Here is a 23,300-nt window from a genome sequence, read left to right as displayed (position 1 = left end):
TGTCCTGACTTGTTATTGTGGTGTCAATAGCAATTTGGGTTTCCGGACTAATCGGTATGATTCTTAGATCATCTAAAACAAGCCTGGACTTCAGAAGGATTAGTGACGGCTTCTGAAGAGTAAAGGTTGGTATAAAAATGGTCATTTATAGTTTGGGGATGTATGGAAGTTGAGCCTAATTCTAGACGGATTTCAGGGACGGCACTGCAAGCAGCTGCTTGTCTAAGCTGGTGCGACTGCAATCTGGCCGACTTTTTGCCATGCTCATGATAAATTTGTTGCGATTTTAGTAAAAGCCGTTCAGTTTGTTTAATAGAGAGGTTGTCATATTCAGTTTGTAACAATAACCATTCCTTATATAATTCAGGGGTAGGATTGGATGCATATCTGTTGTCTAATTTTAGAATTTGCTGGGGCAGTTCAATGAGGCCTCTAGCGTGTTCTCTTTTTTCACGAACTTATGAAAATTCATGAAATTTCATGAACTTATGAAATGATTTGTCTTCTAAGGTAGGCTTTAAGTGATTCCCAAATAGTGGCGCATGACTGGGGTACTATTGATCTCCAAATAGGTATCAATTTGTTCTGAAATAATTTTTTTAAATGAGTTGCCTGTTAGTAGTAACGTATCAAGTCGCCAGGTGCATTGCGGTGCGGTGCTATTGGGAAAACGTATGTCTAACTGAACAGGGCTATGGTCAGAAATCCCTATACTGTGATATTGGCAACAACATAGGGAAGGGTTCTACTGTCAGTCAAATAAAAATCAATTCTAGAGTACGAGTGGTGGACTGGTGAAAAAATTAACATTGTTTGGTAGATGCGTTGAGACTTCTCCAAGGGTCAGATAGTTTATAGGATTGCACTGCCCCTGATTTTGACACAGGGCTATTGGGTCTGGGATTGGACCTATCCAAACTTGGTATGCAATACACATTTAAAATCCCCGCCTAATATTAGGTGTGCGTTAAGGTCAGGGAGCTTCGCAATAAGGTGGGAGAAAACTGTCGGTCATCCCAGTTAGGGCCATAAAGACTAACTAAAACAACTTGCATGCCAAATAGCTTACCCGACACTATAACATACCTGCCATTATCGTCTGATATTACTGTGGTAGACGTAAATGGGACACGTTTTCTAATAAGTATAGCTGTGCCTCTGGATCTATCACTGTAGTTGGAGTGGAATATTTGCTCAATCCAGCCTCTCTTAATTTTTGTATGTTCATTGGCCCGGAGATGAGTCCCCTGGAGGAACATTATTTCTGAGCCCAGTGATTTTAGATATGCAAATAAGACCCTGCTACGTTTGATAGGATGTTGTATTCGCTTAATGTTCCAACTAATAAAACGAATTGAGCCTGGAATATTAATGTTAGACATATTCATGATGAATTGAGCAACGCGAGTGTACAGTCAATTGGTTCAGCCGTAACGAGATCAGAGTCCCTAAACTAAAAACAAGCAGATAAAAACCACAGACACAAAACAAATTATTTAAAGACACCCAATGAAAGAGCCTTGGGACTCTGTGCTGACCTCCCTCTGGCTGGAAAACCGCACTAGCCTCACCTAATTTAATGCATTATCCCCACATAAATATTTAACCGGTTACCATTAAACTGTCAACTAAGCCCCCACAGAACATGTCTTATGCCATATTTTTGGCTGGTAATCCATAAGGGAAAGGTAAAGGAAATGAATTAAAAAAGGAAAAAGATAATAATATTAAGGATAATAATAATAGTAATAATAAATTAAATTAAATTAAATAATGTCACTGCTTAACCTTCATCCCTTGTCTGACAGCCCTAGAGAAAAAAGGAGGGGGGGCAAAGATACACCCTGATTAACATTTTAGGAACATGTAACTTTCAGACAACGAGAAGGGTGGAATAAAACAAGAAAAACAATTGTCAAGTCACCCAACGATGCCCATAAAATCAAAGCGACTAAAATATCAAAGTAACTCTAAGTAGACCAAAATGCTATTACTCTGACCCGAGTCTTTGTAACCCAGCTTGGCTTCAGAAGGGAGAACTAGTAGATGTCAAGTCCTTAGTTACTTGTCGGTTGCATCACTGGGTGTTTTGTTGTTGTGTAATGTACGTTTGAGCCTCCTCTGGCGTTGAGGACATCCTCTCCACATCAGGTGATCCGGAAGCGGGTTGGGGGGGAAGATGCCAAACCGAACCCCCTGTACCCCTCTGAGCTGCTGTCTTGACACTGTTGAAGCCCGCCCGGGCGCTGGCCACTCGTGCAGTGTAATCGGGGTAAACGACCACCTTAATCCGTTGTTCCTCTCTGGCGAGGCGTAGGATATCAGCACAGGCGTGGGACTAGTGCAGGCGGGCCACGATGACACGTGGTGGATCTCCTTGTTTGGGGACCGCCTGCAGCGTTCTAAGGGGATCCGGGTTGAATGCACGTTTCAAAAGGGTAGCGACGGCGACAGTGGAGCAGCTATCTCTGTCCTCTGGTACTCCAACTCCTGATGGTTTCTTCACGACCTCGCTTCTAAATTCTGGTACTCCCAACAATCCTGATGGTTTCTTCTCGACCTCGCTTCTAAGTTCTGGTACTCCCAACAATCCTGATGGTTTCTTCTCGACCTCGCTTCTAAGTTCTGGTACTCCCAACAATCCTGATGGTTTCTTCTCGACCTCGCTTCTAAGTCCTCACATTTGCTCTGCAGCGATTCTGTCCGGGCCGTGAGACGTGTCACCTCGCCCCGGATCTCGGATTTCATAATATCGACCAAATCTTTGCGTAGGGAGGCGAGTAGTTCATTTTTAAATGCTCCCGTGTCCAGCGCTATGTTTGCTGCGGCCGGAGCGGCTTCTCCGCTGGGGCAGTCAACATTCGAGGCCGGGGTCAGAGCGGGAGAGTTAGGCCTCGGAACTGAAGAAGGTATATTTCGCCCTTTTGTATACCTGCCGGCCATTTTGCGAAATAAATGGATCGTAAGCAGTTACAAAACAAACAAACAAACAAACAAACAAAAAACAGCTGTTTTGGTGACAAGGTAACGACAGCAAATACCGTTTTAACAAAACGTTCTGCGGCGCTTAGTAACACGCGTCTAACTCTATAACTTGCTCAGTAGCGCCCCCTGCATGAAAGCTTTTATCCTGAACTCCAATAACTTTAAATTTTCACACATTTAGAAATATTGATCAAAGTGGTAAATTGAATCTGATATTGTATATTGGGGTTGACTGTGAAGGGAGAGTGAGACAAAACAATGCAAAGGATATTACATTTCACATCCTTTTCCAAGGTGCAAACCTAGAAAGTAAATGTGTCAGTAAAACGGATGATTTTGGGCTTAAATGTTTGCTTGACAGATGGATCACCGTAATTTATTGATGTGTACTTTGCCCTCTGCACTTGGTTGTGTGTCTGAGGTGGACATTGACCGGGTAGCACTGGCGGCGGGTTCCTTCCTTGTTGGAATGATACCTCACTGCTGGTGACCTCAGAAGATCCAAAACCGTGCAGCGTATTTTTATCACTAGTGTCTTTATGTGTCACTTTTTCTTCTTTTTCCCCCCTTTCCTCTTCTCTCTCCTGCAGTTTCTCCTCTGCCTGCATACTCTGGGTTTTCAGTGTGATGTTGTTAAAACGGTGCAAGTGAGGGTCTCTCAAATTTCCTGAGGTCACATACCCAGCGTTAAGATCAGTTTCAGGAGCATCAAAGGTTGTAGGCGACCTGATGCCTTCGGGGGTCAAAGCTTCAGGATATGGTGCAAATTGGAGGGGGGAGTTGAGTTCACCAGATCCGAGCTTATGCTCTAATCCATTGGCTTGTCGGATGAGGTGTAGCCTACTTTGTGTGAGTTTGGCCTGGAGTGGATCTGGCGGTCTCTCTGATGTGTACACCGCGGTATTGAGGGCGAAGTCATCTGATTGTTTTTGAGGTTTAATAGTGCAACTCTCTTCAATATCTTGACTTGTTAGTCCATATATTCTTGCCTCCTTGTTTGTGAATTGTGTGGCCACATCCTGTGCCTCTCTTGCCTGGGTAAGTATCTTTTGCACACTCGGTGAGTTTTCTTTGGTAATGGATTTGGGATACCCAAAATATTGTTTTGGAGATGACTGCACAAGAGCCAAGGTCCACATAGAGGAGCAGGGCAGAGAAGCTGCCACATACCAGCTATTTGTGTCATCTACTTGGGGTGAAAGTCTCTGGGGCTCTGGGAGAGACCACTCCATAACAGAAGTGAAACAGATAAACTCAAGACTACCATATTTAAATCTGCCTGCCATACCATGATGTTCCTCAACCATAGTTTCAATTTCATCATCTTTCCTTGCACTCCAAACCTCTACACTCTCATCCAAAACGTGCCTTTTTGTGTCTTTTACTGAACCATGAGCCTCAACATTTTGGTCTGAAATCTGGATGCTAACTGGTGCAGCTCTCAAATAAGTTTGTTCTCCCTTGTTTAAATGTTCTTGTATCAATCCATCTACTGGCCGCTCTGTTCTTTGTTCTTGCACGTCAGTCATTGAATTGTTTTCTTTCAGCTTTTGTCCAGCAGCTGTTCTTTTGATCTCATTCAATTGTCTTTGGCCATGGACAGTTTGACCTGCCCCCTGTTGTTGTCGTTTTTCATAGCAGTCCACAATCTGCTTGATACAACTTGTCACCTTCATACCTCCGGAAGGCCTTTCACTCTGAAATCTGAAGTCGCTTCCCTTACATACAGTTGCCATTGTTTCAAATTTCTCCATCAAGGAGGACATGAGGATGCCTTTTCTGATTGTTCTAGCCTTGAATGGCTGTTGCCCCTTCATATCCACACCCCTTTCCTTCTGCTCAGCTGTGGCAAACCTCGCCACCATATCCTTCACACTGCCCCCTTTCCTCACTCCTTGTCGTCTTTTAGTTTGTGCGCTCTCAGCAGTCTCCTGGTCTTGGCTCTGGTTAATTCTCAATCTTCCTTTGGAGGGAAGAGCTCTGACCTCCCGTTGTTGGGTGTTGAGAGGTTTGGGTGTGGTCTTCATGAATTTAGCCTGGAGGAGCTTGAATGAGGTGAGGCATTGTCTTGTTGTGTCAGCAGCTGTTTCACCTCCTCTGTGATTGCCCTGTAACCTCCGATCTCCTGGGGAAAACCCATGCCTTCTATCGCTACTGCAACAGTTTCCAGCAGTCTTGCTCTGTGTCCTTTTCTGTGCATCAGGGATCCTATTATTTAAGGAAATTGGCTGAGGTTGTGTTGATTTCGCTGGAGCCTCAGACTTGCATCCAAGCTCTTCATTGTTTCCATTTGCTCTCGCCTGGTTGAACAGGTCCTGGATAAGGTACTGGAGAAGACTCTCCAGAATCCCTCTGAACTCTGGACGGCAGCACCGGTCTCTGATCAACCTTCTCATCTTTCTGGCATCAGGACACATACTGGTATTCTCGTATTTTGGTCTGGAGAGAAGGGAAGATACGCAAAACCAAATCCCCTTAGCTAGGTACAGCCACTGTTTTGCTTCACAAATACTTAGCAAAGAGTTACAAGCTTTGGCAGCACTGTGGCGGGATGCTTGGTAAATCATTCAGTTGCCTGAGCTATTGTAGTAAAGATAGTTCCTGTGCTCGGTGCATGTTTGTGTAGAATTTTCAGTTGTATGTCAGCAGAGCAGAGGGGGTAAGATGTTTAGACTTGAAGTGAAGTATTCTGGCAGTGCAGGAGTAATTATAGGTTATTAGTTAAAGGGGGGGGGGGTTGTGAGGGTAACTAAAAGAAATACATGGTAGAAACTGAGGACACGAGGAGAGGGAGTCAGTCATAATAAATTTAGCATTTTTGTCGCCATAAAGAAAGACAGGGACTTCAGGAAAGGTACACAATAGCTGAATCAATTTTAATCTCATGTCATATTTAATAAAGACCAGGTAACGGTGACTTTATAATGTACAGTATATCATACATATGAGTGTCAAAGTGAAAATAATGGACACTCGTCACATTATAACAAACTCTCATTCCTCACGAAGGTAAAGCCAATTATTTTAAGTAAACACCAGTCAAAATGGTCTGAAAATCAACATCTAGATGTTATGTGTTTCAGCAAGACAAAAATATATGGCTTTAATAGAGCACCTGAGATTCAGGTAATATGCATCTCTGCAGTTTGGGAAAAAAAATATGCTTGACAGGGTTCTAGCAACCTTCTGAGAAGAGCAGCTCCAAGGCATCAAATTGGATCGAAGCCCACAAGAGATAAATGAAAAAAAAAGAACTGCGAAGGTTTTCTATGATCATATTTGTGCTTGAGACATTCCATGAAACACTGTCATATATCGATATTTGGCTAATGTTAACAGAGGTTAGCTTTAGAGGGGGGTTTAGTCAAAGAAGGAGGTTATCTTCAAGTGGCAGCAAAACTTTACAAGAACCAGATTACTTTCCCAACTCTAATCCAATCATTTAATATTAGGAGGAATCATAAAAACAGCACTATTAGAGCAATTAGAAGGCATATGCCCCTCCATCAACACAATGCAATACCTGTGTAAGCAAATCCCAAGTCCACGGCTAAATGCACAGTTTCACAAAAGAGAATCACATCCAGGCGGCATCTCAGTACTCTAAATTGTCTCCCTTTGACCGTTTCCTCTCACTCACGTCTACGAGATGTGAGGGGAGTATGTGTTGGCATGACCCTTTCTGGTCAGATCATTTAGTCAAAATTACAACGGGAGAGTTACAGAAGGAAGAAAAAAGTGGAGAATACCACTTAAAGACGTATCGAGTTTGAAACACTAATATTTTCTAACATCACTTATTACTTTTTAAACTGTATCTTTCTACTGAAAAAATAAAAGTATGAAAGGTAGAATTCCATTTTTCTATTTTCCTCTTTTTAAGAGTTCTCCCTACTTCAGCTTGTCTCAGCTGTTTTTTTTACTCTGACATCATAGACTTGTTTACATACGGCCAATCAAATAAAATCCTCAAATCATGAAACCCCGCCTACTATTACCATCATCTTTGCTTGTAATTGTCACTCGAAGGTCAGCTCATGAATATTAACAAGGACAATAGACCACTCCCTCATAGTTCTTGAGACAATTGAGAACAGCAATGGATAAAGGTATAATAAACATAACATTAGTCATTTACAAATAATAATAAAGAATGTTGCTGATTGTTTTATTACGCCGTGTTCAAGGTTTTTAGACATGAAAAGCTAAATCTGATTCCTGATTTCGGTTCAATTGCAAGATAATTTAGATGCCACCAATGACCAGTAGTGGTCAGTGTTGGACAAAGGTAAACGGTTCACAGAACAACATGCGGTTTCTCTGGTAGGACGTGGGGTTCGGGCCAGTATTGAGCTGGATTACTTTTCTAAGCACTTCTCTGCACACGCTGCATTGTAAAGCGCGGCTCCGAGCTCCTCTATGCGCTCTCGTTTGTCCAGATCCTGGTACAGTTCTTTGGGAACGTGGCTCAGGCCGTGGATGAGGCCGTAGAGACATCCTGCTATCAGACCTGTGGCTTCACTCTCACCTGAAAAAGCAGAACATGGGTGATTGAGTGCCAAGTAAGCAGGCTGCTGGTGTGCGTTTGAGGTATTTGTGGTTGTTGAATGCGGTGATCCTTACCTCCGTGGAACATGGCCCTCCGACAGAGCTCTGTCCAGTCGCTCCCTGCTGCCAGAAGAGCGTCATAGGCTATCATGGGGGAATCGTGGCCCCTACGGCCAGCGCGGCCCTCTGAGCTCCACCGTTTATACATCTGAATGGATAGAGGCACGGAGGAAAGGGAGCACAGGGGTGTTGAAGGATGACAGATTTCAAAATAAAATACAAAACACTCGACTGGACTCATCACTACGGCGCACAAAACCTTTTGCCGTTCATCTGAATAGGCTCACTTTCAACTCCACGGTGACAGATTCAGCCGAGTGTTTCGTATTTCATTTTGAAATGTTAACATGGACAACTAAAAGGAACCTACACAGACATATAGTGAAAGGTTTATTTGTAAAATGTGCGAGTTTATATTGTCGGACTTTTCTGACGGTCCGTAAGTCTTTCGAAGACAGAATTGCTTCACTGTCACCTTGTCTGTTTCTTCGGCGTCATAGCGATCGGGGAACAAGGGTTTGTTCTGCCCCTCCTTCTCTATCTCCCGCTCTTCCAGGTAAAACTGCCACTTGGCCTCAAAGTAGAACCAGTTTTCCTGATACTCTACGGAGGAGTGCACAGATACAGACATCAGCGGCGACGCACAATCTCGCGTCATTCGTGAGTCCTCCAGTCGTCCGCTGGCAGTCTCGCTCTCTCGCTCACAACACACGAACGGGAGTATGCTGATATTGCCGGCATGTTTATAGACGCTCTGATCACTGCGGCTTCATTAACAAAAACCAATAACGAGCTTAGGGCACGTACACAGAGAAACACAATCTGACCTGCCATGTGTCGTATGGTCTTCCTACAGTACTCCTCGGCCTTCGGGATGACCTTCATGAGTTCGCGGCCCCACGCTACGGGGGGTTTCCCCTGGATTGCGTAGGATGCAAATAGTGCCGTTGTCAGGGCACCTAGGAAGCCTGAGGCAAACAGCCACAGTATGAAAGTTACTACCGCAGTGATGCCCAACAGGTGCTCAAACTCGCAGACAGAATGGCTGCAGTGAATCGGCTGTGTATTGGCCGGAACATTGCAATATCCACAGGTCATCATCATCGTGACGTTTACGGCGCATGAGCTTCTCCTAATTGGTTAAAATCTGATGTGAACTTTCACCTGTCGGGTGATTGTGTGTCATCCTGCCCGTCTCGACGCTGACCTCCACCAGATTCTCCAGTCTCTCTGGCTGCCAGTACCTCATACCCACACACATGGCCTTCGCGGCTGCCCCGAACCCGGAACCTGGACACAGACACCAGTGTGGGGTCACTTGTGGATGCGCACGTATTTAACATCAGTATTGCCCTCAGAAAATTGTAATATATTCATCGCATCAACAGGCAATGGAAAAACAAGTCCAAGATGTGCAATGACCTTTCTCGTTGAAGGGTGTGTGCCAGGCCAGCAGGAAGTTGTTTGGCTTGAGGTGAGCACAGCCCTCCACGGTCGCAGGATCGGGGGCTCTTCCCTGGAGAGACACCATAGCTTCTACATAGAGACGCACTAGTTCCCGGTACAGATCCTCGAGACACCAGTAGTCTTAACACACACACACACACACGCGCGCACACGCACACACACACAGCGGGTAAGATTCATGTATGATTGGCATGCGAAGCGAGATAAGTGGTGCTGCCGTGGTCTAAGTTTAGCCTCGGACCGCTGAACCACAGATTAGGACCAGCATGCCTGCAGTGCTGCCGGAGCTGTTTCCAGACATCAGCAGATCCACCAGCTGAGCTCACAGACACCCTGCTGGGGAGTTTTTTTGTGTGTTTTTTCCCTGAGTTGAGAAACAAACCTTTTGTCAAACGCAACGGCTTAGGACTTGGCTGAGACAGGGACTTGCTCTTACATCGGCTACGGTGTGTTATAGCGGGTTGGAGGGAGGAAAGAGAGAGAAGTGAAATCACTGATAAAGATTATAGTTTATGTATGTGAAAGGGGGGAGGGGGATGATAGTAGACGCGGTTTTAGTGAGAGAGGGGTGGCACGGTTCTGGTATGAGCGCCAAAACTCTCGTGAACTTTTATGGCAGTACCATGGAGAGTGTCTCGACAGGCCGTGTCACAGTGTGGTTTGGCAACCTGACCGCTCAGGGTTGCAGACTGCTTCAAAGGACTGGAAAGACAGCAGCAAAAACCCATCGGCGCGGAACTACCACGGCTTCATAATATTTACACCACTCGCTGCAAAAGGAAAGCCCGAAACATCGTTAAGGACACCAGCCGCCCTGCTCATGCTCTGTTCTCGCTGCTTCCATCTAAACAATGTTACCGGAGCATCTAAGTCACACACCGCCCAGCTCAGTCATAGTTTCTTTCCACAGGCAGTCCGGTTGCTGAACAGCTGACCCACCCATATGCACCTTACATTGTTGTGTTATCCTGAACTGTATATTGTGTATATAACGTATGAATTGTGTACATATATCATCCCTTGTGTTAAGAGCCAGAGCACAAGAACTTTGACTTCAAACGTAGTAAAGAGAACTCCGGCGCTGGGTTCAATATACCGGGAAAAATGTTCTCACACCCTTTTTTGTATGTTGCCTAGTAAATTTAACGTACACTTTTCTTCTCTGACACTGACGTCGTCGACTCTCCCTAAGGTTAATGTTAATTTTTGTGTCCTTGTTGCCGTGTGTACCAGGATTCCCTTGAGTTTATGCACACATGTGTACATGCTGGAATGCGGCTTAACAGCGGGCCGTATCTCAGTAGATGTCATCGCCCTTTCACGCGACTGTTGTTGCTGGCTTTCAACGGTATCCACAGCTAAATATGACCCTGCCGGATCACGGAGGGGCCTAGTCTGCTATTGTTCCGTCAGGAAGACACGAGGCTCAAATTTTCCAGAACTTTCTATTTTGGACTCTTCTGTCCTGGCAAGCCTGTTTGGCTGCTCGAAAGCGACGATGAAGATCAGAAGTGATGTGGTGACATTTACTCCAAGGTAACCATTTTGGATTATTTGACTATGATGGATTATGGCTGTCAGGGTGGATTATGTTGCGTTCACAGGTTTAGTTGTAAAGAAATGTTGTGATTAACAGCTCCCATGAGCTATACGTAGAAAGCTATTCTGGTCCTGCTTAGCACAGAAAGGTGAAAAGCCCAACTGTGGTGTTGTGTGTCGATACGGCGGGACAGGATGAATCACTGAAAAAAGGTACGTATACCAAATAAAGTACATATACCATCATTTCCATTTCAATTTCTACTCTCCTAGACGTGTTCAAAATAAAATCTTTTCATTCTGGTTCTGCAGTCCCCATCTCCCTTTTTACCCACATTTTTCTAAGCATCCGTCAATCCACCCGCCTTCCACCTTACCTGTTACAAGTGCCTCCACAGTGGTCATGAACATCAGCACTCCATCACTGAGAGGCCAGTTATCGGCGTCCAACCTCAGGGCCCCCAGGCCCCCCAGAGACGCCAGTTCCTCCTGGATCTGACGGCCTGACGTGCAGCTCTCCCATCTGCCCTTTCTGTACCCCAAGGCATCGCCGACGGCACCGAGAACCATGGCTGCCTGGAACTTCTCCATGATGCAGGATTCCGCCTAGTACTCAGTAGCGAAGCTGTCCGGGCTAAATAGACACCGTCCTCCCTTAGCAGAGAGGAAAAGAGCCTTCAAATGTCACCTGTGATTTGAATGCCTCTTGCTGCACCCCCAGTATCTGAACCTCCACACGCCGAATGTCTATTTACAGGATGTTCGAGCTGTACAGCTCAGATCCAAGAATATCTCCCACAGGTTTGACACACCCTTTGTTTTACACAGCCTTTCTTGTCCAAAGAGATCACCCCCCCCCCAAAAAAAGCCCTCACGGCCATTTAAAAAGCCATGCTCTGTGCTCTATAGTGGCACAATTTCTGACTGAAGCGATGCAACTACAGACCTCCAGCTCTTCAACTGTACATAGTAGCTGTACCCAATCCCAAGGCTGACTTCCAGTGTCCCATCTCATCAACAGCCCCTCAACAGTCTCTATCACCCTCTCACATGGCAATGGCAGACACTTTGTCTCGGGAAGGGGGGTGCGCACGCACACACACACACTCACACACACACACACACACACACACACACACGCATATGGGTCATGGTCTTTATCAGCCACAGCTTCTTTGTGTTGGGCGGCAGTGGGATTAGCTGTGATCAGGTGTCTCCTAAAAAGGCAATCCCCATGGCTCCGTTAGCTTTACAGTCATAAAAAAGTAGGGGGTAGTTTGGGGGAAGGGATGCTAATGGACCACTGGGCTGAAGTGCAAGTGTGGTCAGCTGGCCCACGGCTTTGTTGACACCCCTCCTACCCGACGGGAGGAGGGTTAGACTGGAGCATCATCCCTGGCCTGCCCTCCTTTCTAATGCCCATCTCATGCTACTGCCTCTTCCTTGTTTAAAACCCAATTTTCACCCTAAATACACCATTTTAAACTGCCTGGATTGATCATCTCATGTCAACACATTGATCATTTTCTTGAGTCAGCCCTGTTGTTGGGTCAGCTCCTTCACCCACCCACCTGCATCTCTTACACCCGTGTCACTAGGGCGGCGGATTGGGAAGAATTTGGATACATTTTGTATCATGGTTCAATATATATATATATATATATATGTGTGTGTGTGTGTGTGTGTGTGTGTGTGATATATATGATATATATATATATATGTGTGTGTGATATATATGATATATATATAGATATAGATATATAGATATATGATATATATATATGTGTGTGTGATATATATGATATATATATATATAGATATATATATAGATATATGATACATATATATATCATATATATGATATATCATAATATAAACACCGCGATATCTTGCAGTGTTTCGTCAATATTTTGGGAAAAAAAATGCCGATGAAAATCCCTCAATATCCGTAAAGTCAGGTTAACCGGAGCCATAGATAGTGTGGTACTGGCAACGCCTGCTGTTGTTGTGGCTCTGTGTAGCCGTTACAATACGGCACCCGCCACCTAGTGGTCAGAGTTGTAAACAGCATAATGAAGTCGTGCCGCTGCCAGGTCTGTGTACATCTTAAAGGCGACGGTTCACCACCAAACTCAAGAGTACACGTGTTGCCCTCTTACCTGTAGCGCGCGCTTTATCGGCTTGTGTCGCTCGAAGCGGGAAAAACGCATTTGAAAAACTCAACAGCGACCGCCTCTTTCTAGAAACCATGACCCGGTTACTCAGGATAGTACACACACCTTGTTGTGAGCAGTTTCATGTAGGAACTATTTTCTTGGAACGGAACTAGAAAGGAGGTTGGTTACACGCACACCGCGCCGTGTTTCGGGGGGGGGGGGAAGCACACACGTGCGGCGGGAGATGTCAATCAAAACGTGATCTGCCGCGCCTACACAGTCTTGAGAAACGGTCTAAACAGCTAAACGAGCTGTTTTCTGAGCTGGGTTTTCTAATAGTTATGAACTTTTATTTTCTTGTGGATGCTCAATGGGACGCAAACGTTGATATCATATATGCATTTTTACTATTTCAATTCCAGAGGCTTTAAGGGCGGCACGGTGGCCCAGTGGTCAGCGCTGTTGCCTCACAGCAAGGAGGTCCTGGGTTCGGACCCCAGGCCACCCCAGGCCCTTTCTGTGGAGCACTCCAGTTTCCTCCCACCATAAAAAAACAAAACATGCATGTTTGGCTTAATCCTCCTGTCTGTGCCCCTGACCGAGGCAATGGGAAGAAATAAGTGGAGTTGGTCCCCGGATGCTGCACACCACTCCTAGCTACACAGCTAGGATGGGTTAAATGAAGAGAGTAAATTTCATTTGTATGCATGTACAAAGTGACTAATACAGAGTATTCTAGTCTATTCTAAGAAGCGATGCAGTTTTAAAGAATCGATGATTCTGTGAGACTGTATCATGACACTCAAGCGCATCGGTATTTTTTTTTTTACACTCCTACTTATCGTCTCACTCTCTCTCTCCCATAAGGTGATCACTGCGGATGATGGGGTCAAGTGTCGCCATGCTAACGCCACAGATGGCCTCTTGCAACATGCGTGTTTCATGACCCACTTCCCAAGTAAAAAAAAAAAAAATAGAAACACAAAACAGCACACTACATCTACAAACCACAAACTCGAAAGATTTCTTCGGAGAAGAAAAACAAAAAACATACATTTCCAATTCACAGATTGAAAACATACCTGAAAGTCACAGCGTTTTATAAAAATCTACATGCTTTATTGTCCTTTTGCCAAAAGCAATATACTGTATACCTCCATGACAAGACAGTGTCAACATTTGTTTTATTCTGCAGAAATAACACTGTTTTGAGCATAATGAGCTGAGGAGGGCTAAAAACACGGTTAACATGTTTGACAACTCAAAAGCGTACCTCTTTAAAGTTTCAGGACAATGAGGGTTGGCTCCTCTCCCTGTTCCAAAACCACCAGTGCTCTTAAGGAACAAGTCCACGACAGCCAGCTGGGAAAGTTTTCCCATCATTGCGCAGTTTTGACCAAGCTCAGTCGCACCTAGCCTTACTTAGACATGAACCAGGACAGTACAACTGAAATACTTCAGTGGGTCAGCACACAACTCACCCGGTCTGGTTTCTAAGTGACTGTTTTGACTCTTGAAGCCTGATTTCTGCTTTAAGTTCTGTGCATTTGCAAGCGTGTACATTACACTGATGCTCATCTACTGCACAGGCGTTTGCCTACATACTTGTGTGTGCCATATAGGGCAGAATCGCATATACAAATCCAAATTATACAGGAATAGCCATGGAAATCTGGAAAAGGAGACAAGGAATGTCAGCAAAACAGCCAAAAAGAGCATGTAAAGCTATTGGTATATAACTTTATTTAGTTCTTTGTTCTGTCTGTCTGTATATCTGTTGCCTCTTTTGTCACCGCTGCGGTTTTGGTTTTATGTCGATGTCGTGCTGACTTGATACCCTTCTCTGTTCGACCACAGTTGGCTTCGATCGGTATGACTCGTGGGAACCCGGTCCCAGCTGACACCCCGTTGAGGTTTCTGAGATGTGCGTGTGAGCCTCTGCAAGCAATGGCTATGAAGAAAAAACCCCTTCTGTGTCGCAACACATGCTTACGTGTACCTACGAGGAAACAGGCTTTGGCCTTGAGCTGCAACCAATAAGAGCACACCTCATCTGAAGCAAACCTTCGACAGTTGAGATTCATTAAAATAGCCATCGCCCCCCTTAGTTGGCAGAACTCTGCAGTCTTGTCCAATTCCCCTTGATTAGAGATTGATTAGGGCAAATGTGGAGACTGTAACACGAGTCTTGCTGGCATAATAAAAACAGGGGGGGGTCGTTCCACTTTCAGTTGGATGTTGTCATTTGTTCATGCGAATGTAAAGCAAGTGAATAACTTAAGTCAGCCCTCATTTCTCCTCCCAGACGCAGCATAACAAACCCCTCCATCACGGCCACCGGAAAACTACATGAATGGGAACTTGAGCATGGCTAGGTGGTTTGCAGCGGAGAGAACACAGCAAAGACTGGTGTAACTGAAAGAGCAAGCCTCCTAGATGCCCGCTGAGGCCGAGGAGGAGAGAACTACTGGTACCTGAGTTCTAGTTTACACTCTACTCTCCCACCAAGATGGGGCTGAACGCATTAACCATATACTCTTGTTCAAGTTTCTAACTTTACACATGTGAAATGACTTCCTCTGAAGCAGTGAAATGGACCATTGACCAACTAGCCAACACCACCGAGCGAAATTAGGTAGAAGTAGTACATGATTAGCAACAGACATAAGACTGTAGTAACAATTTGAAGTACTCTTGAAAAACTCAACTTGATGTAGCTGTGCATTCAAAAAAAAAAAAATCAGTGTAGGATGTTCGAAGTGAACGCTACTGTCATGTAAACTGAACAGTAGAGTCGCTGTGTGTAGTGCTACCTGGCAGAAGACCTACGACGACCATGAAATAAAAAGTGTTGATCAGTGCAGTTGGTAGAGTTGGCAAGTACAGGACGAGTTATCGCCTGGATATATCGGAAAACAGTTGATCTGCCAGTCAGTTTCTCCTCGTGTACAACAGATTATGCATTGCGAAACTAAACTGGAAAAAAAAACAGCAAACAAAATCAAACGTAGGTGTAAAAACAGGATCATATAAGCTTCTCAGATACTTCTCATCAGGATTATAAGTGTCATTTCTCTCTCACACACACACACACACATATAAACTGATGAGCCAAAACATTATGACCACTTACAGATGAACAAATAACATTGATCATCTCCAAACAAGGGCACATGTCAAGGTCTGGGTAGATGAGATGGTAAGCAACCATTCATTTCTTTTAGTCAACGTGCTGGACGCAGGAGAAATGGGCAGGAATAAAGACCTGAGTGACCCTGACAAAAGAAAGCCACTTTAATTTGTCATTGTATTCTTACAATGACATTTGTTCTCTGCGTTCAACCCATCCTATTGTATAGGAGCAGTAGGCAGCTGCGGCCTCTGGGGGCCAACTCCAGTTCTTCTTTCCATTGCCTTGGCCAGGGGCACAGACAGGAGTATTAACCCTAACATGCACGTCTTTTTGATGGTGGGAGGAAACCGGAGCACCCGGAGGAAACCCACGCAGACACAGGGAGAACATGCAAACTCCACACAGAAAAGACCTGGGAGGGCCTGGGGTTCGAACCCAGGGCCTTCACGCTGTGAGGCAACAGTGCTAACAACTGGCCTATCATGCCGCCATAAGGGCCAAATTGTTACGGCCGGAAGACTGGGTCAGAGCATCTCTGAAACGCCAAGGCTTGGGGGTGCTCCCTGTCAGCAGTGGTGAGTACCTATCGACAGTGGTTCAAGGAGGAACAAACTACAAACCGGCGACAGGGTGTTGGGTACCCAAGGCCCATTGATGCACAAGGGCAATAAAGCATATCCTGTTTGGTCAGAAACGACAGAAGGTCTACTGTGGCACAAGTCACAGAAAATCTGAATGATGATCATAGGAGGAATGTGTCACAACACACAGTTCATCGCACCCGGCATATGAGGCTACATCCCGGTCAGAGTGCCCATGATGACCCCGATCCACCATCAAAAGTGCCTACAGTTGGCATGCGAGCATTGGAACTGGACCTTGGAGCAGTGGAAGAAGGTCGTCTGGTCCGATGAGTCCCGTTTTCTTTAAGAGCACATGGTTGGCCGCGTACGTGTAAGCAGTTTAGCTAGGGAAATGTTGACACCAGGATGCACTACGGAAAGACGACAAGCTGGTGGAGGTAGTGTGATGTTCTGGGCGATGTTCTGCTGGGAAATCCTGGGTCTGGCCATTCACGTGGACTTCAATTTCACACGTGCCACCTACCCAAACATCGTTACAGACCAGGTACACCCCTTCAGGGCAATGGTATTCCCTGATGGCAGTGGCCTCTTTCAGCAGGATAATGCGCCCTGCCACACGGCACACACATATTGTTCGGGAATGGTTTGAGGAACACGATGAAGTGTTCAAGGTGTTGCCCTGGCCTCCCAATTCTCCAGATCTTGATCCGATTGAGCATCTGTGGGATGTGCTGGACCAACAAGTCCGATCTATGCAGCTCAACCTCACAACGTACAGGACTTCAAGGATCTGCCGCTAATGTTTTAGTGCCAGATACCACAGGACACCTTCGGGGGTCTTGTAGAGTCCATGCCTCGGCAAGTTGGTGCTGTTTTGGTAGCACACGGAGGATCAACTGTATATTAGGCAGGTGGTCATAATGTTTTGGCTCCTCAGTGTGTGTATATACACACACACACACACACACACACACACACGCTTCTAAAGCGCTATTCATTCGTAGTCCTATGGGTACAGTATTTCAACTGCACCCATAGGTGACTGTAACAAGTGGCTGCTGGTGCTGAGCTCAAAAATCACGCTGCTCTGTCCAATTCTCCATCTGAATACAAAAAGTGGATCTGAACTTTTCCTTTGTTGCTCAGTGAGAGAAGGTCACCGATTCAGAGCTCTTCCCACATTATGATAAAACCTAATTTGCTCTGTTAAAAAGAGGCCTAACTTTAAACCCATAACACACACACAAACGCAGACCCACACGCAACAGCAAGTGAGCGATTTTGCGCTCCTCTCAGTACGATTGTGTGAGCTCCCACAGTCTCTCAGTGAAAATAATATAGAGAATTGTTTTGCCTCCTACGCCTCCATGGCACTGCCCAATGCTAGTTGACAAAAAAAAAAAAAAACATGCAAAATGTAACATCATATTCCATTCCAAATTGACAATGCAAGAGGCCACATCCTACTGTGTCTTACACTTCATCAATGTCTGCACCTGCAGAAAGCGCATTTTCTGCCATTGTCCCCGCTCACGGTGCCAGGGGCAGGGAAGGAGGGTGTAAGTAAGCAAGCCAAGTCCACAGCAGTGGTTCTAAGCCACACCAATTTGCGGTTCAGCCATCAGTGAGGAGTACTAGGATTACCATCGCTGCCCCCTAGCACACTAGCAACAGCAATTCCTACAGCCATTCCAACGTCCTTGCTTGGCAGTCGAACTGTAGCAAACCACAAAACAAAAAAAAAGAAGAAGGAAAAAAAACTCTGTTGTTGTCTTCCTTCTCACTGCTTGGTCACTCCTAAGCTACAGTCTCTCACTCAAGAACTGGAACACTGGGGGAAAAACAGTCTCGTCTCGCAGACAGCCTGCAGACCGGCTTGTCAAGAAGTAGTCTCTTTTTGGCTTGTGTATAAAAAAAATCCTCAGTCAGAAAAAAAATACTCGGGGAAATACAAACTCCACTTATCACATGGAGCCAGAATAAAGACTATATGGTTTTGCGCTTGCCCCCGGTCACGATTGGCCGAGCAAACTCCACAAAGTCGTCTATGAGGACAGGCCAGGCCCCTGAGGAGAGAGCAGAGAACGCCAGATCAGTTACACCATAGCTTGGGAACTTCGATAATTGTGCTCCACATTCGATTTTTGTTGTCGCACCATTTTACTGTTTATTAATTACTGTTTTTTTATTGTACTTCGCTCTGTGCTGGTTATGAGTGTTGTGTTTTGCTGCGAACTAAAATTTCTCTTGTGGGCAAAGTGCTGAACAGTCCTTAAGCGACCACAACTGCAGCGTTCATAGATGCCCCCTGCTGGTACCACACTGCCACATTGACAACCTTGCTAATTTGTCAATTTCTTATAGAAATAGTCCAGCCATTCCTGCCTTGTTAGGTGATGACAGCATACTTAAAAGATTTTATAAGTTTCAAATTATATATGGGAGGAAATATGATGAGATCTAACCTGTGGTCATCTTGATACTGAACAAAAAGTATGTCTGAACATTTTGTCTGATGGACCAATAAAACGATTCCCTTATTCCTGCAGTGAGAAGAGGATACCGTGTTGACATTTGTGTAGAGAACGCACGGCCAATCCAGCTTGGTCAAATCCCTTTGGGAACACTTTCAAAACACAATCGCATTAAGATAATGAGAGTACAGTGATACAGAAGATATTTACTTCAGTTAGAATTAATTAGGCTGAGGGGAAACTTTGTTGTTTTTCTAAGCTGATCTCCATATATCGGCCCTCAATAATGCCCACTATAGGACAGCAGTATTTCGATTTAGTTGTTCTGTATCACTAGGGAGTATTGGTGTCAAGATGCCCAAAGTGAATTGGGGGAAAAAAATCCAATGAAAAAGTTCAGATGATACAATGTGACTAGTTTGTAAATTATGTAACATTTTCATTAAGCATTTGATTATTCTAACAACCCGTGAGTCATGGGGTGATCTCCTGGCTTTGCGGAGGTTGGATCTCAGACTGCAACATTTCACAATTAATTCTGGGTTTTGCAGGAGTGGCTGAATCTAGTCGGACCTTGACTGCAAGTAGAAAAATGGTACTTTATATTGGGTACATTTAAAAAAAAAATTTTTTTTTGGCTTCTATAAATTCAGGCAACATTCATGATTGACATAACAGCCACAATAATGACAGTGAAATTTCCCTTCAAAGCTGAAATCTGCAACTTTTCTCCCTTACTAAATCACTATTTTATCCATCTGGACCATGGAGTCAGGTTACATAATACTCCCGGTCATCTTTACCATGGTTAGAGACACTCTCCAGTCTCCGTATACCGCTGTAGAAATTTTTTAACCAGGTAGGACAAACACTGGTGCAGCAGCAAGCATGCACACGTTGGAAACAACTCCAGCAGCGAAAAATGTTGAGACGTGATGCTGAGGTGGCCATGACAATAAATATTACTGTACAACAGTGACACGGTACAGTCTGATGAAGCTTGTAATGTATTAGATTGTCTGTGTTAGCTTTGGTCTGAGGTTCCACGTTTACAAGGGTGGGTACTGTTCACTGGTGAGCTGATGGCACACGAGTGACAATGACTGCTACACTTAGCTTATGGACAGAGAAAATCAGTGTCAACAGGTCTGTCCCTAACTGCCTCCTACGTCAAACTATATCAGAATATTGCTCTACTGTAATACTGATTGCATTTGATAGTTGGATTTCATTTACAAGTTTCGTGGCAAGATGAGGAGTCCTAATGGAATTAATCCCTGGACTATAAAACAAATTATCTGTGTGGACAGCCTGTATCCTGGAGGGGGGGGGATTAATTAGCTTACCTTCCTCATCATAGTTTGACATGTCATCTGCAATCATATTGCCAAAGTCCAAAAGTAGATTCCATGTATCCTTCGGAATTGATCGTTTGTGATGCTCCTGAAAACAGCACAGCAAGAGGACCAGTTTTATGTCAACATCAGCATAACAAGGAAAACATTCAGTAGAAAGTAGGAGGGAAGACAACAGGTGTAGTACGTTTTGGTCTTGAGAGACAAACTTTGGCGAGAAAAAAACAAAAACAAAAGAAAATAAATAAAATCTTGGTGGATTAAACAACTTCTGCCGATTCCGCCCTCACCAGTAGAAAACGGTTCCAGAGATCCAAGAACTTGAAGCGACCCGTCAGAACTAGATTCCAGTAAGCCACAGCCATTTCTAGGTCTACAGCATAAAGAAAAGAGAAAGAAAACAATGGAAAATTTTCAATATTTTGGACAAGGACACATTTGTCCCAGAACCAAAGACACTGAGCCTTCACTGCATCCAAAAAGGAATTCAATATCTCAGAAAGCAACAAAAAAAAACCCCACCCGAGTTCAAGCTCCCCGTCTTTTTCTTTCACTCATTTAAGAGTGACAGTCAAATCCAAATGCCTTATTTCAATGATGGTTAATCATTTCAGATTTATTTACATTTATCAACAAACAATTAAGAAAGTAGTGCTGCTTTCAAAGTGGCAAACTGACATTCACAAGTAAGGAGGTCATATGGTTTTTACAGGGTATTATTGCTTCTTTTTCAGCCAAAAAAAAGTGTGTGTGTGTGTGTGTGTGTGTGTGTATATATATATTGCAACTACTTTTGTGCATTGCAAACACTGAGGGCATTCATCTCATAGCTTTTAAAGTGTGCGCTCTTTGTTGAATGCTTTTCTATTAGGCTTACCTAAACCTTTCTGGCCAGGATTCTTGGCAAAGTTGAATGTGAATTGGTAGAAGTCTTTGAACTTCCCTGAGTCTTTTAGCTCCTGCTCTAGTCTAGGGAGGATCGCTTTCAGTTTCTCAGGACTGTCACAGCTAGGAGAAAAAAAATGAAAACGAACACACACACACACACACACAATATCAGATTGACATGATAGTACAAGCGCAACTCATTCAGTGGGGAATTCTATGTTAAAACACCTGTACAGCTGGTAAATCTGAATTCAAACCCCAATCTGGAGTGTTAAACTAAATAAATGTAAAATACATCTGAGCTTAGCATCCTTCTATGCTTGACCAAAAAATTGGCATTTGAAACAATCTATATTACTGTTCTGCTTACAAACATAACACATTTGAAAAAAACCTACTAAATCTTCTAAATAAAGAAAAAAATCTAAAAAAACAACAACATTCAATTACTGTAACGTGCTGTGGTCCTTCTTGAGGAGCGACGTTCGGTTAGAAGATGCAGTTATGTCCCCGATCCATTATTTTGCCTTTTAGAGGCTGAGCTATACCTTCAATGTTTTCTGGATTTTAAAAACAAACTGGGCCCGTCATACTGCATGGGCAACATCCAACCTTGCTGGCATCTGCGCCACAAGTGACACCGCCATTATAACTCGGTGCTCACCCCAGCTCAGCCATGCCATCCAGGAACTCTTTCCTGCTGAACTCGCACTGCGTGGCAGCTCGAAACTTCCATGCCACCACCAGAACACTCATGCTGGCCGGGTCCAAGGTGAGGTCATCACAGAATTGCTGGATCCCATCAATGCCTATCTTATTCTCATCCTGGGGATCTGCAAAGACGGCGCGGGAAAGTGAGCACCACATTGCAGAAAAGTTCAACCCACAAAACAAGCCAGACAGTGCCAACGTGAGTACAGGCTTTGCTAACCGTGCCCGGTCTGAAACACAAGCAGAAAAGAGAGGAGGTGGTGGGGTGGGGGGGGGACACACAAACAAACAGGAAGATGACAAGAGAGACTTCTAAGGCTCGCCTTTGTATCTGTTGTAGAGCTGCTCCAGCTTCTTCCGGTCCACAGAGGTTTTCATGGATTCTTTATAGTAGAGGTCTGGAGTCTGAAAGTAGTTGTCTGTGGCGACTTCTAGTTTCCAGTCATTCTGTGTCAGGCAGTATACGGCCGTCCTCTCCCCTGCCTGCGTGAAGGACATGAACTGCCGAACTTTGTCCTTCTGCGACGATTTCAGCTTATGCTGCAAAAGAAGTCAAACCGTGCACACAAGCCAGTGGATAAAAGGGGGGGTGGAATAGGGGAATCGGAGAGAAAGGCGCTTCCCACACGGACACACAAACTTTTGACGGCTTGACAGGAATGCAGCGATTGCAGTGACATTTCTCAAGCGCTGACCGGAAACTTGTTGCTGGCGTCTGGTGACGTGACCGTCTCTCTCTGACACCTGCCAAGACCGAAGAATCCTAACGCCGATGACACGTGACTGCGCGTGCCGGTGATAAATCGAACCTGATGAGACCCTCTGATGAAACAACGACGCGTATCTGTGACATTGTAGCCGCGCGGCGCTCGCCAAACGTTGGCACGAGCTGCGTTTCCACGAGGAGGCTCGCGACTACGAGACACACACGACTTGTTTGTTTACGCGCGACGTGTCGCCCGTGCGTGCGGACTCCAAACTAAACGGCTCTCGGGGGAATCGCGCCGCCTCGGAAGAAACGCAGACCCGACACACACACACAGACACACACACACACATATATATATATATATATTTACCGACACAGGCCAGTTTTATCGCGACCCCGTTTCCAGAGCAAGGGGTCTGTAAAACAACAGGCTCTCCCACCCTGTCTCTCCCCCCTCTCTCCCCCCTAACCCAACGCACCGCGGGCCAGATACCAAAAAGGGAAAGGAACGTGTCCCAAGTGCGGGTGTCCGATCTCAAAATACCAACAACTGACCTTCCATTTCCCCTCATATAGGCTCCGGTGAACGACACATCACTGACAATGCGACACTTGGCAGAGGACACCCCCCCCCCCATGCCCAGTTTCAAAGTGTCCTTACTGTCTGCGCCGAACCCGCTGGCCGGCAATT

General features: G+C 45.0%; 2 protein-coding genes across 3 annotated transcripts; both read right to left on the bottom strand.

Annotated features, from left to right (window-relative positions):
- Nucleotides 1-7,175: 7,175 nt before the first annotated feature.
- On the bottom strand, nt 7,176-11,190 carry adprhl1 (ADP-ribosylhydrolase like 1). The gene is made up of 7 exons (XM_056279162.1): nt 10,977-11,190; nt 9,016-9,180; nt 8,758-8,883; nt 8,421-8,561; nt 8,069-8,196; nt 7,609-7,741; nt 7,176-7,513 (listed from the first exon to the last, which is right to left on the bottom strand). The coding sequence occupies exons 1-7, from the start codon at nt 11,188-11,190 to the stop codon at nt 7,344-7,346; spliced, it is 1,077 nt and encodes a 358-aa protein (XP_056135137.1). The 3' UTR covers nt 7,176-7,343.
- Nucleotides 11,191-13,831: 2,641 nt separating this feature from the next.
- On the bottom strand, nt 13,832-23,297 carry dcun1d2b (DCN1, defective in cullin neddylation 1, domain containing 2b). Of its 2 annotated transcripts, none has more exons than XM_056278447.1 (7): nt 23,271-23,297; nt 22,224-22,440; nt 21,854-22,022; nt 21,179-21,309; nt 20,592-20,674; nt 20,293-20,389; nt 13,832-18,538 (listed from the first exon to the last, which is right to left on the bottom strand). In XM_056278447.1, exons 2-7 carry the CDS (start codon nt 22,396-22,398, stop codon nt 18,459-18,461), a joined length of 735 nt encoding a protein of 244 aa, XP_056134422.1. In that variant the 5' UTR covers nt 22,399-22,440; nt 23,271-23,297; the 3' UTR covers nt 13,832-18,458. The 2 variants fall into 2 exon arrangements, with proteins under 2 accessions (XP_056134422.1, XP_056134421.1); XM_056278446.1 differs by lacking the exon at nt 23,271-23,297 and adding an exon at nt 23,165-23,170.
- Between the last annotated feature and the right edge of the window lie 3 nt (nt 23,298-23,300).

This window comes from Lampris incognitus, chromosome 4 (genome assembly GCF_029633865.1).
Source record: "Lampris incognitus isolate fLamInc1 chromosome 4, fLamInc1.hap2, whole genome shotgun sequence".
Taxonomy (NCBI): Eukaryota; Metazoa; Chordata; class Actinopteri; order Lampriformes; family Lampridae; genus Lampris; species Lampris incognitus.
Note: the sequence above shows the minus strand (reverse complement) of the source record. Positions and strands in the feature narration are given on the sequence as shown.